Source organism: Vigna unguiculata, chromosome 1, assembly GCF_037176805.1.
Source record: "Vigna unguiculata cultivar grain cowpea cultivar isolate G323 ecotype 2 chromosome 1, ASM3717680v1, whole genome shotgun sequence".
In the NCBI taxonomy this organism is placed as follows: domain Eukaryota; kingdom Viridiplantae; phylum Streptophyta; class Magnoliopsida; order Fabales; family Fabaceae; genus Vigna; species Vigna unguiculata.
The window spans coordinates 40289047-40304169 of NC_140792.1; the positions used below are offsets into that span (position 1 = coordinate 40289047).

Genomic DNA, 15123 nt, shown 5'->3' on the forward strand with positions numbered 1-15123 from the left:
ATAACTTCACTCACATTTCTATTGCATAGTGACAGAGTGTACAAACGACGTTAATTGAAATATAACAGGAAGTACTAAATTGAACCATTTTAAAAAATTGAAATATAACGAGAAATACTAAATTGAACCATTTTAGAAAATAAGGATATCAAATTACATCTTCCAAAAATTCAAGGACCAAATTAAACATTTCAAAAATTCAGGGATCAAATTAAACTAACTCAAAAAATTGAGGGACCAAATCAATAATTATACCTATAATCTAATTTAAGTTCTTAATTCTTTTATTGGCCCTTTTATTCCTATATAGGATTTAATAATACCTATTAATTTGTATTTTAATGATATAATATTTGGGTTCTCAGTATGATCTGTCTTAGTTTGGCCCTTCATTTGATCTCTCTGTCACTGCACGTCAAATCATCCCCAATTCTGTAAATATATATATATATATATATATATATGATTTTTATTTTTTAAAAATATTCATAGAGAAACTTGTGTTCTAAATTCTCTTGGTCTATTAGAATTTATTGTTTTGTTATCTTGTCTCTTATTTTTTTTAAATTTTTTATTAGTATAATTTTTTCATGATAATTCTTATAAAATTAAATTAGTTATTATTTTTGAAAGTTTTTTTTTTCAATTCTTGATCTAAATTTGAACTACTCATATATTTTAGTTTAATTAAAATAATTATTTATATATATGGTATACAAAGTTTTAATTATAGCAGTTAACGTTTAAAAATATTATAACAATTAACAATATATATACAAAGTTAAGTCTATAATAGAAAGGTTAAGTTATAGTAGTTAACAATATATTATTTGATATGTTGAATTACTTAAATCAAGATTTTGTCTCTTGTCCTTGTAAATTAGAAAAATATTTACCATGTATTTATTCTTGTTAACAATATCCCAGAGACATTAATTAAATAATCAGTAAGAGATTATTTCAATTGAAATTCATTTAAACAACACAATAGGATGTACAATTAGCGATGTCAACGGACGGGTAGAGTATGGGTAGTAGTTCCCCCATATTCTACCTGTTGAATAAATATTCGTCCTGTATCTGTATCTATATCTGTCGGGTATCCGTTGTGTGGGTACCCGCCTATTTTTTTCATATTCGCGGGTAGTATCCACGGATATCCGCGAGTATTTAAAAAAATATTTTAAAAAACAAATATTTAACCATAATTAGTGCTTGAATCAACACGTCTCATTTCTCCGATTGATTCTTGAAAAATAAACAAATAAAAAATCACTAACAATTTATATTGTAGTTTATTTTTGAATGAAATATTAAAGAAATTACTAACTTCATTAATGTTCACCTCTTGCAACATTGTATAAAGTTTCATGTTGTCCAATTTTAGTCTATAAGAGCCCGAAGACATAAGAAGTTCATTAACAAATTTTAACAGTCACTTAATTAAAATATCTAAGTAAAAGTGTTAATTTCATTACTTTCCATGTTGGTCCATAACTAGTCTTGGAGACACATCAATGCCTTCACAGTATCTGGAAGTAATCTACTCTAATCCGACCACCATTATTAAATGAAGACTCATGATGTTTTTTACTAATATATATATATATATATATATATATATATATATATATATATATATGGATGTTTTTTTGAATTAAAATTTAGGAGGTACAGATATCCATACCCACCTCATTAACATGCGGGTAACAAAAATATCTATACCCACAAATAGCGAATATCTATTTTTAATATCCATTTCCTATTGCGAGTTATATCCGCATATACTCCCGGGTACAGATTTTTTGATATCCTTACGTACAATCATATATAAAATACTAGTTTTAACAAAAAAACCTTTTCGTTAAATGAATATAAACAATTTGAGGTAACAATGACGGGCAAATATTTTAAGCTTAGTTGATGCTGACTTTAAACACCAGAAAATGCTCAATGAACGTGACTTTCAGTATTTGAGATTCAGTTGGAGCCAACTAACAGTGCCTCTCAGACAAAAACCATGTCCCGTGCCTGTGAAAATACCGTTGTTGTGCGTCCTCTTTCTTTACTCTGCGTCTACCCTTTTCATTTTTGAAGCTGAAAGATGGAATCTTGGTTTGTAACCCTACGTGAAAGTGTGTGCAGGTGGGGTGTGGAGCGGTGTCGGTGGATTTCTTGGCTACTGTTGCAGCTTATCCAAAACCAGATGAAAAAATCAGAACCACTTCCTTCAAGGTCTTTTTAGTTTTCTTTTCATCTCATCTTGTTATGATAATCAATAGTTATAGTTATAATGTAACACCTCTTTCTTCTTTGGATATGTGCGTTATTTGTTTAGGTTCAAGGAGGTGGCAATACAGGCAATGCCTTAACATGTGCCTCTCGATTAGGACTCAAACCAAGAATAATTTCCAAGGTTTTTTTTTTTTTAATCTATAACACACACACACACTGTGGGCATGTTTTTTTTTTTTTTTTTCATTTTTGTATTATGTTGTTTCATTTCCGTAAGGTTGCTGATGATACTCAAGGCAGGGAAGTATTACGTGAGCTAGAAGCTGATGGGGTAGATACATCCTTCATGGCTGTAATTTTCTCACACTTTCAGTCTTCTCTTTTTTCTTTTATAGCATTATAGTGGTCTAATATGATTGTGTCTTTGACTGTTTGGCTTTCACATGCGATTTTTTGAGTGTAGATGTTGATTATTGAACATGTATTAACCTTTCACTTCTTTTAGAGTTTTGACCATACTGTTCACTCAATAATAGTAAAGAATGTATTGAAGAGGAGTGTGTTTTTTGTTTATAGCTTGTTGTTAGAAATTGTCTGCGTTGAATTTGCTATCATTGCTATAGCAGCCACTCTGTGATCGAAAAACTTCTTGCAGTTACTTTTTTCACCCATTCACACAATCAGCATCTCAATCATTGGATGGAAGGTCGACGACTAATATTTTAGCTCACAAAAAGAACTTAGCTTTTTGAAATATGAGCTGTGCGGTTTTCATCCACTAGTTAATATGGCTGACTGTGTGAATGTATGGAAAAGCTGACTGCACCAAATCTGATTCCTTCTGTAATCTGCTGCACCAATATAGCCTTTTTCTGAAGCTTATTGCACTGGGCTACTATATGGAATTGACTGTGCCTCTATGATCTTAAATTTTTAAACACTCTGTTCAAAGTTTACTGTTTGACCCTTTTCCTTTTTGTGTTTGTTTTTATATATAATTTTCATGTATATAATTGGTGTTCACTTATTGCTGTCATTATTATTTTATCGATTTATAGTGCTTGCTCTTATGCAGGTTTCTCAGGAGGGAACTACACCATTTACGTATGTCATTGTGGACAGCCAAAAGTAATGATCATTGACTTATCGTTCCTCTTACTTTTATTAACTCCCCCTTCCTAGAATAAATTCTCATAAAATACAATAAACATGATGTTTATATTTTCATTTATTATATGTTTATCACTTGACATGAGGTTCTGCTCTGGTTGTTTCGTTATAGTTGTTTAGCCCTTACTCTTAGCTGTATTTTCCTTTTCCTTTTCCTTTTCAGTATTTCAATGAATTTTTTTATAATACAGCTAGTTCTTTGCACTCTCCTGTGGGCAGTTTAATTCATAGTTAGTATCCCATGCATATACGGTTTCATCATATTCACTGTCTCCATTGAGTAATATAATGAGCCAATTTCAGAAGTAAAGGGAAATCGGTTAGGTGGAGTAGATTCTGGCGACAATCTCCTGCTTGGTATTGAGCATGAAAATAGTGGGTACTGCGGTATAATTTAAACAAAAAGGAAATGAGCTAAACCTCCTAACCCATACTTCTCTATTTATTTCCCCTTTTTTCGTCTGTTTATCAACTTGCGTGCCTGAGACTGTTGTTTTACTCAGCAGTCAGTGCATGCATGAGAAGGAAAAATAGGTTATCCTTAGCAAGGATAAAACATAATGGTTCATAATAGTAAGATCTTCAAGCAGTTGCTGGTAATGAGAAATTATATTTGTAACTTGACTAATTTCTATTCTATTTTTTCAGTAAGTCCCGTACTTGTATTCATACCCCAGGATATCCAGCAATGAAGCCAGTTGATTTTCCCAAGTCAAGTTTGTTAACTGCATTGAATGGGGCAAAAATTGCTTATTTTGATGGAAGATTGCATGAAACGGCTATAGTTGTTGCACATGAGGTTATTACTTTTATAATTTATTTGATGCGTGTTGTGAATTCTATGTCTAATCATCCCCGTATTTAGAAGTTGAAGTTTCTAATCCCCATTTCTCTAGAAAATAAATAAAATAAAAGAAGCAATGTGAAGCATGAAAAACTTTCTGTAGAATTCAGTGAAAAATCAACTTTGAACTTTTAGTAACGTATTATTAAAATGGTACCAATCATTATATCACTAATGGTTGAACATGATATAACCACAGCTTACATGATGGATAAATTTATAAGGGTGAAAATGCTGCCAGGGGTAATAGATTTTTGCAAGTCCATCCATTGATATAACATGCTTTGTCTTTTTCAACTGTGTTGTATGTTGAAATATCTACTTAATGTCTTTTAGTTTGTTTTCTTCCGATAAAAGAGGTTCAGAATGAAAGAGAGCATCATCTGATGGGAAATAACAAATTCTCATTTTCCAGTACAGGCAGTTAAGAAGAATATACCTATCTTAATGGACGCAGAAAGGCTGAGAGAAGGATTGGATGATCTCCTGAAATTAGCAGATTATGTTGTGTGCGCTGCAGAGTTTCCACAGGTATGTGTATTGTTTTCTCTGGAAGTGATATACTGTAAGAATGTTCAATATAGAGATATCCCATCAACCTTGTATTTGATGTTCAGAAGTGAATTGATTTTAATATGCTGCCTTTTCATTTTACTGGTCTATCAATAAATGTGTTTTTAGCCGAGTCAACTCGGTCTTAGCATCTAACGTCTTTAAGTTATTCTAAAGTAGTTTTGTGCATTTTTATACATGGATATATTGACAGGTTTCTTGATGATAGAAACCTAATCACTCATACAACACACACACACTAGACACAAAACAAGAACTGAATTTGGGGTTTTATTCCTTTAATGCTCTATCATATGTTCTTGCATATGCTATGTTTTCCTTAATCGTATTTTCCTTTTTGTGAAGATGAAGGGATATCACCTTCTGATACCAAGGATAAATGCATGTTCCTTTTCTTGCTTTAACTAGTATAGTTTTGGATAAATTCCTGTCCCTTACTTTTGCTGAAACCTTGTTCCATTTCCCCGTAGGCTTCACTGTACACGGCTGATGTACCTTTCTCTTATGACAGGCATGGACAGAGGCATCAACAGTTCCTAAAGCATTAGTTTGTATGCTTTTAAGGTTGTCCAACATCAAATTTGTGATTGTAACTTTGGGAAAAGATGGTTGCATAATGCTTGAGAGAAGTTTTAATGGTACATTCCCATTTCTTCAATTTTTTTTTTTTCTTTTAATGTTAGGTTTTCAAAAGTGGAGGGTGTTGAAAAGGTTATCTTGAAGAAGCTGGTCTTATGCCATCACTGGACAGAATTAGAATGTTTACATTGCATATTAAGTATATTTTATTTTTTCTTTTAATTTAAACAAGTCCACACTTACTATGATTTTTTTTTTTTTTCTGACAGAGGGTCCTTCCACTGAAGAAATGGATGTTGACCAATTACTGGAATCCCTGGAGATGAGAAAGAACAGAAGCTCACACATCCCAACCTGCATATCATCAGTATTCACAATGAAACTTTAAACACTTCTTCTTTGCTTTGGTATTAGTATTACTGATATGAAATCCAGTTTGCAAATAATGCAGCACATGCTTAAAACTATTACTGTTACCGATGTATGTTTTCTTTGGACAGTAATAAGGTCCTCATGGGTGTCTAATGCCCTTTAGCACAAACAAACTCCTTTTTCAATAAACTAATCTTGTAATAACCTGTGTAACTCATTATTTGTTTCTTTATGATACTAAAAACGAAAAGTCTATTTTGGTAAAAATATAGATGTTAGTGATCTAGCAAAATTGGAAAGGCATTCAAATGATACCAGGAAAACCTTTGCACAAGTGGTTGGTCCTTTTATCAGCCCTGCATTAATTTGCTAATATTTGACATGCATTCTGAAATTGTTAACAGCTAAGGTGATCGTTTCAGAAAAATGTACATCATATGCAACCTTAAGGAAATCCTAGTAAAATTAGCATTTATTTTTCCTTGTTATGGTTTTTGTTTTATACATCAACCAGTTACAATTATAACATTTTTACTTAATTATATAATTTTTTTTTCCAAGCCAAATAGCCAACTACCTAAACTGATGAATGAGTGTATGACGAAGTGCAAAATCATTTCTCTGGAAGTTGTGACATAGTCGGTCACTTGCATCTTTGAAACTATGGAAAGGGTTTTAAGATGTAACTTAACATTATATGCTTATTTGCATTTGCTAAACTTTTTATTTATATCTTTCTTTTCCATTTACTTTCCAGTCAGTGACAAAATTGCACGCAGAAGGTATAGGAACAGTTTGTGGTAAGTTATACGTTGGAACAGCTGAGAATATACCGCCATCAGAGCTTATTGATACAACTGGTGCTGGAGATGCATTTAGTGGATCTGTTCTCTATGGTAATTTACCTCGTGTCCTTCAAAGGGACACATGCAAATTTCATATTTGCCTTGCCATTCTTGCTACATCCTTTACATTTCAATAGTAACTTGTCAGTCTTCATTAATGTGTGCTGTTTTTTATTGGTTTCAGCGATCTGTGCCAACTTCACACCAGAGAAAATGCTGTGCTTTGCTGCTACTGTGGTAAATACTCATACACTAAAGTAATAAATAAATAATTAATAGAAATGAATAGTGCAAGAGGATTTATGCATTCATTTTGATGGTGATTACAGGCAGCTTCCAAGTGCAGAGCTATAGGAGCAAGAACTGGTCTCCCTTACCACACAGATCCATGTCTGGCATCCTTCATGAACTAGCATTCTATACCACTGAAGTGAGCTATATGTTTTAAGAATAAAGTTTTTGGTCAGAAGAAGTGATGCAATGTTGGACATTTCTGCTGCACTCTTCTTTGTTTCCTCAAATGGCAAATTTGAAGGCAAAGCCACTTTAACCCTTCTTTGTGGTGCACAAAATTTACTTCCAAACTCTTTTCACATAATTAATCCCTGCTATGTCTATGCAAGTGCCAAGATAGCATTCCACTTTTTTTTTTATAATTTATTCCCTTCTGAAGATCACATGGTCTTTGAGTATATAATGCTTGATATAACTTTTCAAAGTTCCATTTTCACGTTAATTAATTCCTTCACGAAGCTTATGGGTCAGATATATAGAAAAAGGAAGGACCGAGCTTTGTGTAACAAGTGAATTTAATAGAAGTGTTCAATGATTTAAATGTTGCAAAAGATTATTATATAAAAAAGAGAAGGAATTTTAGATACATATAAAAGAAAAAAAAAAAAAAAAAGGGCAAAATACCGCTGTTGTTAGCTATCGAACTCAAGTTATCGCGTGACTGATAGAAACATTTACCACTGTACTACAAAAACGAAATGTCAAACTTTTACTTTTGAAAGAATTTAACTAGAAAAATCTAACATATGATGAAAAGAATAAAAAGATCGCCGTTGCCGGGGATCGAACCCGGGTCACCCGCGTGACAGGCGGGAATACTCACCACTATACTACAACGACTTGATGTTAACTTTTACTTTTGAAATTATTTAACTAAAAACATGGTACATGACGAAACAAAACGAAAATATCGCCGTTGCCGGGGATCGAACCCGGGTCACCCGCGTGACAGGCGGGAATACTTACCACTATACTACAACGACTTATTATTTATTTTTCACTTTCAAAAGTATTTATATATATGATGAAATGGAACAAAATCTATTCACAGTCTTGCATAGCAACAAGTCACCTACTTACTGAACTCGAACTCAATCGATTCTTTTCGTTGCGATGATGTCGAAGGTGTTCAGCGTAACCAATGGCAGCGTCCTCCACAATCTTGACACACATAGTCGCTTCCAGCGCCGTTTCAATTTAATCAAAATGTCCTCCGACGCGCTTCCTCCTCTTCCCGAAAATCGCATCGTCGTGCGTTGTTTCGTCCATCACACTGTATCACTCTTTATAAACGCATAGGTTGTTATGTGATTTTGATGTACAGGTCGGGCACGGAATGACGGCGGTGGATTTCCTTGCTACGGTGGACCGATTTCCGAACCCCGACGATAAGGTCCGAAGCTGTTCGCTAAAGGTTGAAGGAGGCGGCAATGCCGGTAATGCGCTCACTTGCGTGGCTCGGCTCGGCTTGAAGCCGAAGGTGATCTCCAAGATTGCGGACGATGCGCACGGCTTCGCTATATTGAAGGAGCTGGAAGCCGATGGCGTCGATACTAGCTTCATTGTTGTAAGATTAGTCTTCTTTACTAGTTTTTTCTTCGTTTCTGCCGTTCCAAATTTGAGTGATTATGCATGCACGTAGTACTGTTTTTCCTGTTTCTACGAGGCGTGCAGTTTGTTACGTCACTAATACTTTATCTTCGTATCATAATAACGATAAAATCCCCTGAGCACGAAGATCAATTAACACATTGCATGGTTTTAGCGTAGTTAATGGTTCTGAATTTGAGACTTGGTGAGTAGCTAGGTGAGAGAGTTTTGTTGTGCATTGTTTAATAAGTTGACAAATTCATTTTGATCTCTATGTATGGAAATCTCTACATTTTAGGAATTGATCATAGTGTTTGGCAAAGATGGAACAGTGTAGGCTTTAGTGATCACACTTGACATCGTTTTTCTTTTAGTCAGCACCTGAAAACATTTACACTTCATTGTACTCTATGTATGTATATATATATTAAAAAAAAAAAAAACTTCTCTTTTTTAATCCCTACACTTGATGTATGTATAAAAAAAATTCTTGGTTGAATTTTTAATTTCACCGTAATGATTGGACCTTTTTCTGTATTATTGTAAAATTGTCTGTTGAAGAAGAATTGTGAGGCTTAACTATTTGCAATTCTAACCTAATTAGTTCTCGTGTATTGAATTAAAAATTTTTTCGTTTATTTTTCAGGTATCCAAGGGTGGTAGCTCAACGTTTTCTTATGTACTAGTAGACAACCAAACGTAAGAGTTGCTTTTGGATGTTTTTCCCGACTTTTTTTGCATGATTAACATTTATTTTGGTATCTTTAACAATATGAAGAAACATGCTGCCTTAAGGCATAAAAAGGTATATGATGATCTCAGCAAAAGATTTTCAGAAAACATAGTCTCATGACCTGATACCTGAGCTCAAGGGTATTTCAGCCACTTCCTCCCTTGTTTATTGTGTTCTGAACATGATATTATGCATAAGGTTTATTAGTTTGTTAATATTATGACAAAGACTTGCGTTGTTTTAAATTACTCGTGCAAGTGCTGTTTAAGTAATTTTCACTACCGCCCTGAGTGAAATGCGTTTCAGTTTGTTTATCACATCATGACTATTACTAGTGACTCTATTGGTTTTAGAACGGCTGCCATAATCCTGGAAGTATATTTTTACAATGAACTTCTTGTATCCTTTATTTTCATTTTTTTTTTTGCAGAATTAAGTGTGATTAAGCTTATGCTTTAAAATAGAAAATTAGAAACATGTGCTTACAGTTGAGGTAATCTGCCTTGGATTTCTGTAATTTAATTTAGTTAACAAATTATAAGTAATAATTCCAGAAAAACACGCACCAGTATCTACACACCTGGAGATCCTCCCATGATGCTAGATGACCTACCCCAGTCAACATTATTATCTGCATTCGATGGAGCAAGATTAGTTTATTTTGATGGAATGTTTCCCGAAACTGCTCTATTTGTTGCGCAAGAGGTAATCATTATGTTTTTCTTCCTTGCAGTTTTTCATGATTGCGAGACAAGTTTTTAGGCATGCATACTGGTAAGTGATAAATTACTTTTGGTTGTCAGTTGATGCATCCCCTGTGGGGGGTTTGGTTTTTCTTGGAGGTGAACTTTTTTATTTTTACCCAACTTGGTGAATGGTAATTATAATATTTGGATGTAAAAAATGCTTTATACACTTAGTCTGCCTAAACCTGATCTGCCTCAGGTGCTGGGGAAGGGGTGATGTTTCTGATGGAGTCATTACCAAGAGTTTGGCTTTCAATATCAGACCTTCGTTTTCTTTTTTAATAAAAAACACCTGTTAAATTAATAGATGTGTAAAAGTAGTATCTCTGAAAGCAAGCCCTAAAGTAAGTTGAATCATAGAGTGACACCTTTTAAAGCTTAAACAAACGAACCATAGTCTTAGTCATTGGATTTTCAATTGCAGGCAGCTCGTAATAATATTCCTATTTTAGTTGAGGCAGAATCACCAAGAGAAGGGTTGGATGAGCTCATGAAGCTAGCTGATTTTGTTGTATGCTCTTCCAAATTTCCACAGGTAGTGTAAATATGAGGAACTTATTTCTCATCTTTAATCAACTTATCTTTTGGGTTAGATGTATTTTGAATTAGTTTGAACTATGCGAGTTTGGATTCATTAGAATTTTGACAGTATGACTTACTACAAAACGTTTCTCTTCTCAACTTTAAAAAAAGGAGATATTTCTATTTGAAGGCCATAGTTTGAAAATACATTTCATCGTGTTTTCAAAATGTTCCCCTTCTCAATCATCAGCTCCCCAAAAACAAATATTCTATTTACATATACTTTAAAATTCCTTTTTATGCCATGATTAAATTTAATTGCTTTAACGTTAGCTGCTCCTCCGATTATGTAAATGATGTGTCCATATGCTTCTACTTTTTCTTGTAGTTTATTTAGGATTTGTTTGTATTTATGTGCCAGGCTTGGACGCAAGCACCATCTATCGCGAGTGCACTGGTTACCATGCTTTTAAGATTTCCAAATATCAACTTTGTAATTGTGACTTTGGGTGAAGATGGTTGTCTAATGTTAGAAAGATGTGAAAATGGTAAAGGCACCACTGGCCTTCCAATTTAACTTCTTGAAGGACACCATAATGCTCTTAAGTTATTGCATTAGATTGCACTTTTTTCTTCTAGAAGCATATGCAACTTACAAGTCTAATACTCTTTTTGGCAGAGGATGCTGACATAGAAGAAGTGGATGTAGAGAGTTTCTTAGAATTCTTATATAAAGGGAAACGTGATAGCTTGACTATCCCAACCTGCATACCATTGGTAAAATATTGTTTACCTAAACTTCTACAAGTTTTATTTTAATGTAAAGATATATTCTACAATTTTGCATTTAGTATACGGATATACATTTTTGTTCTTCAGGTAAGAAGGAATTTACTGTATTGAAGAGAAAAAAATTACCAAGAGAAAGGAAAATCATGGGTGGTATAAACACGATTTGTGGTATTTCACAACCTTGAGTGTGTAAGCAAACATGCAGGAGATATCGTAGCATATAAAATCATGTAAAAACAAGCATGAGAATAGAACCATGGGCTTATTTATCTGCCTTTTGATTATGGGAGTCATAGATTGCAATTACTCGAGCAATGAGGGGAACCTCTTTTCTCTAAATAAGCCTGGAATTATCATATGAAGAACAGACACACCTGGATGCTTTAGTCCAGGGCTAGGAGATTAGGTTAGAATAGTGCTTAAAATAAAAAACTTACTCATTTTCCAATGATTAATGGTGTAATTAAGCCTTTTCAATATAACAACGGAAGTCAAGGTTCATCCTTGTATGTCATGTAGTCTAATTGACATCAATTTTTTTGTTTTGATACATGGGTAAAATTGGTTAAATGCAACATATGTTTTTGTTATTAGCTTCATATGAATTATGTTGAAGTTAAATGTGTATTAATTATAAAATAATGAACTGAAAGAACATTGAAAAATAATCACTGAATTTGCAATAAACGTATTTGTGGATTACAATGCTATTCTAATTTGACAGTTAAAATGGAAATATACTAATATGAGTTGGGAGAATGTATACATTATAGATAGACATAAAATAAGTCCAATTCCATGTCAAATAGATAATGACAAAAATTAAAAATTGTAGATATTTCTCCCCTTATCTTTACTGGTTGAGTTTCTCAGGCAGTGAAGAAATTCAGAGCAAATGGAATTGGAACAATTTGTGGGAGATTCTATATTGGAACAGCAGAGAAGATACCAGATTCTGAGCTGGTTGACACAACTGGTGCTGGGGATGCATTTATTGGAGCGATTATGTATGGTAGGTGTGGTCAAGGACCTAAAAAAAGTTGTTTATTTTTCTATCTATAAGCTTCTTACTTGAGACTTCAAATGGGTTTTCCTGTTTTCTTTTGTTCTTGTGTTTGTGTCACCATTTAGGCTAGAAATGTAGCAAGAACATCCCCATTAGGCCACGCAAGTGGTGTATCTACAATGTTTTCTATCTTAAACTGAGGTCCTTCCCATATTTTCCTTTCAGAAATCTTAATGGGGCAAGTATAGAACCAGTTTTATTAACAACTTTGCTGTAGTATCTATTCAGTTGACATGATTTTGTTGTCTGAAGTACCATACAAAATCAGATTATGTAACTTTGCTCTTATTTTTTTGGAAGCTGTGTGGTTAGCAAACAGATCTAAACCTGCAATACGGTAATAGAACAATGGTATCAATGGTTAGAGACGGACGGGAATTTTTCGTTCAAAAGTAATACACTCCTACCTAATCACTTAAACAGATCTAAGAAATTAATGTAGTCCCCCAGGTGAAAGACAGTGAAGGAGTTAACCTTAACATGATTGTCATTTTTCCGTGTTTGGGTTTACTGAAAGATCTTTTCTTTGTTGCTTTGGATTTATATTGTGGGTAATTGATTATGCTCCCTGACTTACTTTTTAGCTATCTGTGCAAACATGGTACCAGAGAAAATGTTGCCACTTGCTGCTCAAGTGGTAAGTTGCCTCAAGATAAAAGGATATTCTTCGAGTAGTATTTCAAACCAAAATGGGAAAATTGAAAGAACTTTTTTTCTCTTAGTACTAATTTCATGGTAATTACTTCAGGCGGCTACAAAGTGTAGAGCTTTGGGCGCTCGAAGTGGTCTTCCACATCGGTTAGATCCTCGATTGGCATCCTTTTTATGATAGACAGAGACAACTGGTATTCCCCATCAAAGAAGCTTAACGCTCTTGTTTTTGAAGTCACGTTTACTGTGTTTGGTTCTCTGTGTATGTCTTGTTCTAAGATGTCCTATAGTTTGTACAGAATCATGAGTTGTGTGATTTTACTTCTCTGTTGGAGTTGTAATTGTTCTTTTGCAGAGGGAAAATTTTCTTGTAACCATTTGCTTTATTACATCTCCTATTGTATCTTGGGCATGAGACTCATCCGGTGGTTAGTTCCGGGTATAAGAACTATTCTTAAGAAACAATATCTCATGGTCAAAAGATAAACTCGAGTTTGGAAAAATGAGTTCATATCACCATAATGTAACTTTCAATGTGAGTACTCACTCGCTCAAGTTATTGGAAAATTACCCATCTTATTCTCATTTGACCTTTCCTTTTTCACATTGTAGCTGAAAGCCCGAAAGGCCTTCTAGCCTTACTTCTAAGGCTGTGGAATTTGGTATATTTCGGGATTACCATGATAATCAGTTGTCAAATTCTCACTTTTACAATTTGCAGACAATACCATATGTAGGGAGAAGCTGATTGTTGAAATATTTGGATGATTAAAGCAATTCTTAAGAGTTTGAGTTGGTTTCAGCCCAGAAGATCAATTTTAGCGAAAGAAACCTCTTTAAATTAATGTGGATGGTTATTTTTTAGGGTAATATCTCGCTTTATTCGTGTAGCGAAGGTTAGCTCCCATACATTTCTGGGAACGCTATTTGTTATAATTCTAGGATGCAAGTTATTCGGCAACTTGTTATTGATACTATGAGAACAAAGTTAGAACGTTTTGGGAGGGCAAATAAATTGTCTGAACAAAGTTAGAACGTTTTGGGAGGGCAAATAAATTGTCTTTTTGGGGCACGAATTCTTTTAATTATTTATGTATTAACTAGGCTGTCCTTGTTTTATTTTTTCTTTTCTTTTCAGAGTTCTTAAAAAGGTGCTGAACATCTTGGTTGGCACATAAAGAAAATTGGCGAGGAGCTGAGGTAACTTGTAAAGTCCCAAGGGTGAGTTGGGATTGGATACCCAAACCAAAAAATGGTTGTCTTAGAATTAAGAATATTGATTTCTCTAACTTGAGTTTGTTGGGTAGGTAATGCCCCTTTAAATTTAATGGAAGATTTTGCCCGTTTTTATCAAATTACTCAATACAAATATATTGTCATATATAGAGTATTGGAAGGATGGGGACTGGGAGTAAGTTAGGAGATTGCAACATTATCTTTTTGTTTGAAAAAAAAAACATTTTACATGAATTTTTATATCACAAAAATAGTTCAAGTGAAGCACTCAAGGAGGATTTTTTATTTATCCACACCGTGAACATGATTACAACTCTTCAGGTTTGGTTTGTTTTGACAATGGTTGTATTATGTGAGACTCGCATGTTATCGCAATGCTTTGCATTTGGCAACTTGATAGTTTGGGTGATTATCTTTTGTACAAGGCTTGGATCTTCGTCATGAAAAAACAAACTTAGATCTGTTGAAAACTTAAGGAGTTATTTGGTTTAAGAATACATTTCTTGTTTTCAATTTTTTTTTTTACTTTATTCTATTTGTTCAAAGTTGATAATTAAAAAAAATAAAAAAATTGTTTTTATTTATGGTTTGATGATTGCCTATACGCAGTCGATACTCACTTATTAAATATGCGAAAGGTGCAATACACGTTCTGTGACACTCTTTACAAATAACATTACTTATATTTCTTTAGAAGAAAACTTGAACAATAAAAAAATGATGATGCATGATAATGAGTAATGAGAACATAAACACGTGTTTCAATGCATGTGTTCAACCTTAAAGTGTTTTCGATGCCATTTTGTAACTACCAAAACTCTCCTTAGATGCCCACACGTCGTCCACTTGGTTTAAGGAAATGTTTATTCGTTCTA

At 33.6% G+C, this 15123-nt stretch overlaps 2 protein-coding genes and 2 non-coding genes across 6 annotated transcripts; 2 read left to right on the top strand and 2 right to left on the bottom strand.

The window, feature by feature from the left end:
* Positions 1–1900: 1900 nt before the first annotated feature.
* LOC114176911 (uncharacterized) lies at positions 1901–7293 on the top strand. Of its 2 annotated transcripts, XM_028062116.2 has the most exons (12): positions 1901–2050; positions 2146–2235; positions 2339–2416; positions 2513–2587; positions 3311–3363; positions 4054–4204; positions 4670–4780; positions 5334–5460; positions 5671–5768; positions 6531–6669; positions 6803–6855; positions 6948–7293. In XM_028062116.2, the coding sequence occupies exons 1-12, from the start codon at positions 2021–2023 to the stop codon at positions 7029–7031; spliced, it is 1089 nt and encodes a 362-aa protein (XP_027917917.2). In that variant the 5' UTR covers positions 1901–2020; the 3' UTR covers positions 7032–7293. The 2 variants fall into 2 exon arrangements, with proteins under 2 accessions (XP_027917917.2, XP_085529047.1); XM_085672921.1 differs by having other exon boundaries at positions 2339–2587.
* A 387-nt stretch (positions 7294–7680) lies between these two features.
* TRNAD-GUC (transfer RNA aspartic acid (anticodon GUC)) lies at positions 7681–7752 on the bottom strand. The gene has a single exon. It is a non-coding gene; the product is annotated as a tRNA-Asp (tRNA).
* Positions 7753–7823: 71 nt separating this feature from the next.
* On the bottom strand, positions 7824–7895 carry TRNAD-GUC (transfer RNA aspartic acid (anticodon GUC)). Its single transcript has one exon. It is a non-coding gene; the product is annotated as a tRNA-Asp (tRNA).
* A 92-nt stretch (positions 7896–7987) lies between these two features.
* On the top strand, positions 7988–14393 carry LOC114164193 (uncharacterized). 2 transcript variants are annotated; one of them, XM_028048766.2, is made up of 10 exons: positions 7992–8163; positions 8237–8479; positions 9149–9201; positions 9790–9940; positions 10406–10516; positions 10925–11051; positions 11183–11280; positions 12169–12307; positions 12946–12998; positions 13110–13597. In XM_028048766.2, the coding sequence occupies exons 1-10, from the start codon at positions 8026–8028 to the stop codon at positions 13188–13190; spliced, it is 1194 nt and encodes a 397-aa protein (XP_027904567.1). In that variant the 5' UTR covers positions 7992–8025; the 3' UTR covers positions 13191–13597. The 2 variants fall into 2 exon arrangements, with proteins under 2 accessions (XP_027904575.1, XP_027904567.1); XM_028048774.2 differs by lacking the exons at positions 12946–12998; positions 13110–13597 and adding an exon at positions 14151–14393 and having other exon boundaries at positions 7988–8163.
* The last annotated feature ends 730 nt before the right edge of the window (positions 14394–15123 follow it).

Excerpts from the sequence above, each read along its gene's own strand:
- LOC114176911 (XM_085672921.1), top strand. The coding sequence starts at position 2,021 with ATGTCCCGTGCCTGTGAAAATACCGTTGTT. Across the intron at positions 5,461-5,670 it reads GCTTGAGAGAAGTTTTAATG|AGGGTCCTTCCACTGAAGAA; the intron begins GTACATTCCCAT and ends TTTTTCTGACAG. Across the intron at positions 6,856-6,947 it reads TGTGCTTTGCTGCTACTGTG|GCAGCTTCCAAGTGCAGAGC; the intron begins GTAAATACTCAT and ends TGGTGATTACAG.
- LOC114164193 (XM_028048766.2), top strand. The coding sequence starts at position 8,026 with ATGATGTCGAAGGTGTTCAGCGTAACCAATGGCAGCGTCCTCCACAAT. Across the intron at positions 8,480-9,148 it reads TCGATACTAGCTTCATTGTT|GTATCCAAGGGTGGTAGCTC; the intron begins GTAAGATTAGTC and ends TTTATTTTTCAG. Across the intron at positions 12,999-13,109 it reads TGCCACTTGCTGCTCAAGTG|GCGGCTACAAAGTGTAGAGC; the intron begins GTAAGTTGCCTC and ends TAATTACTTCAG.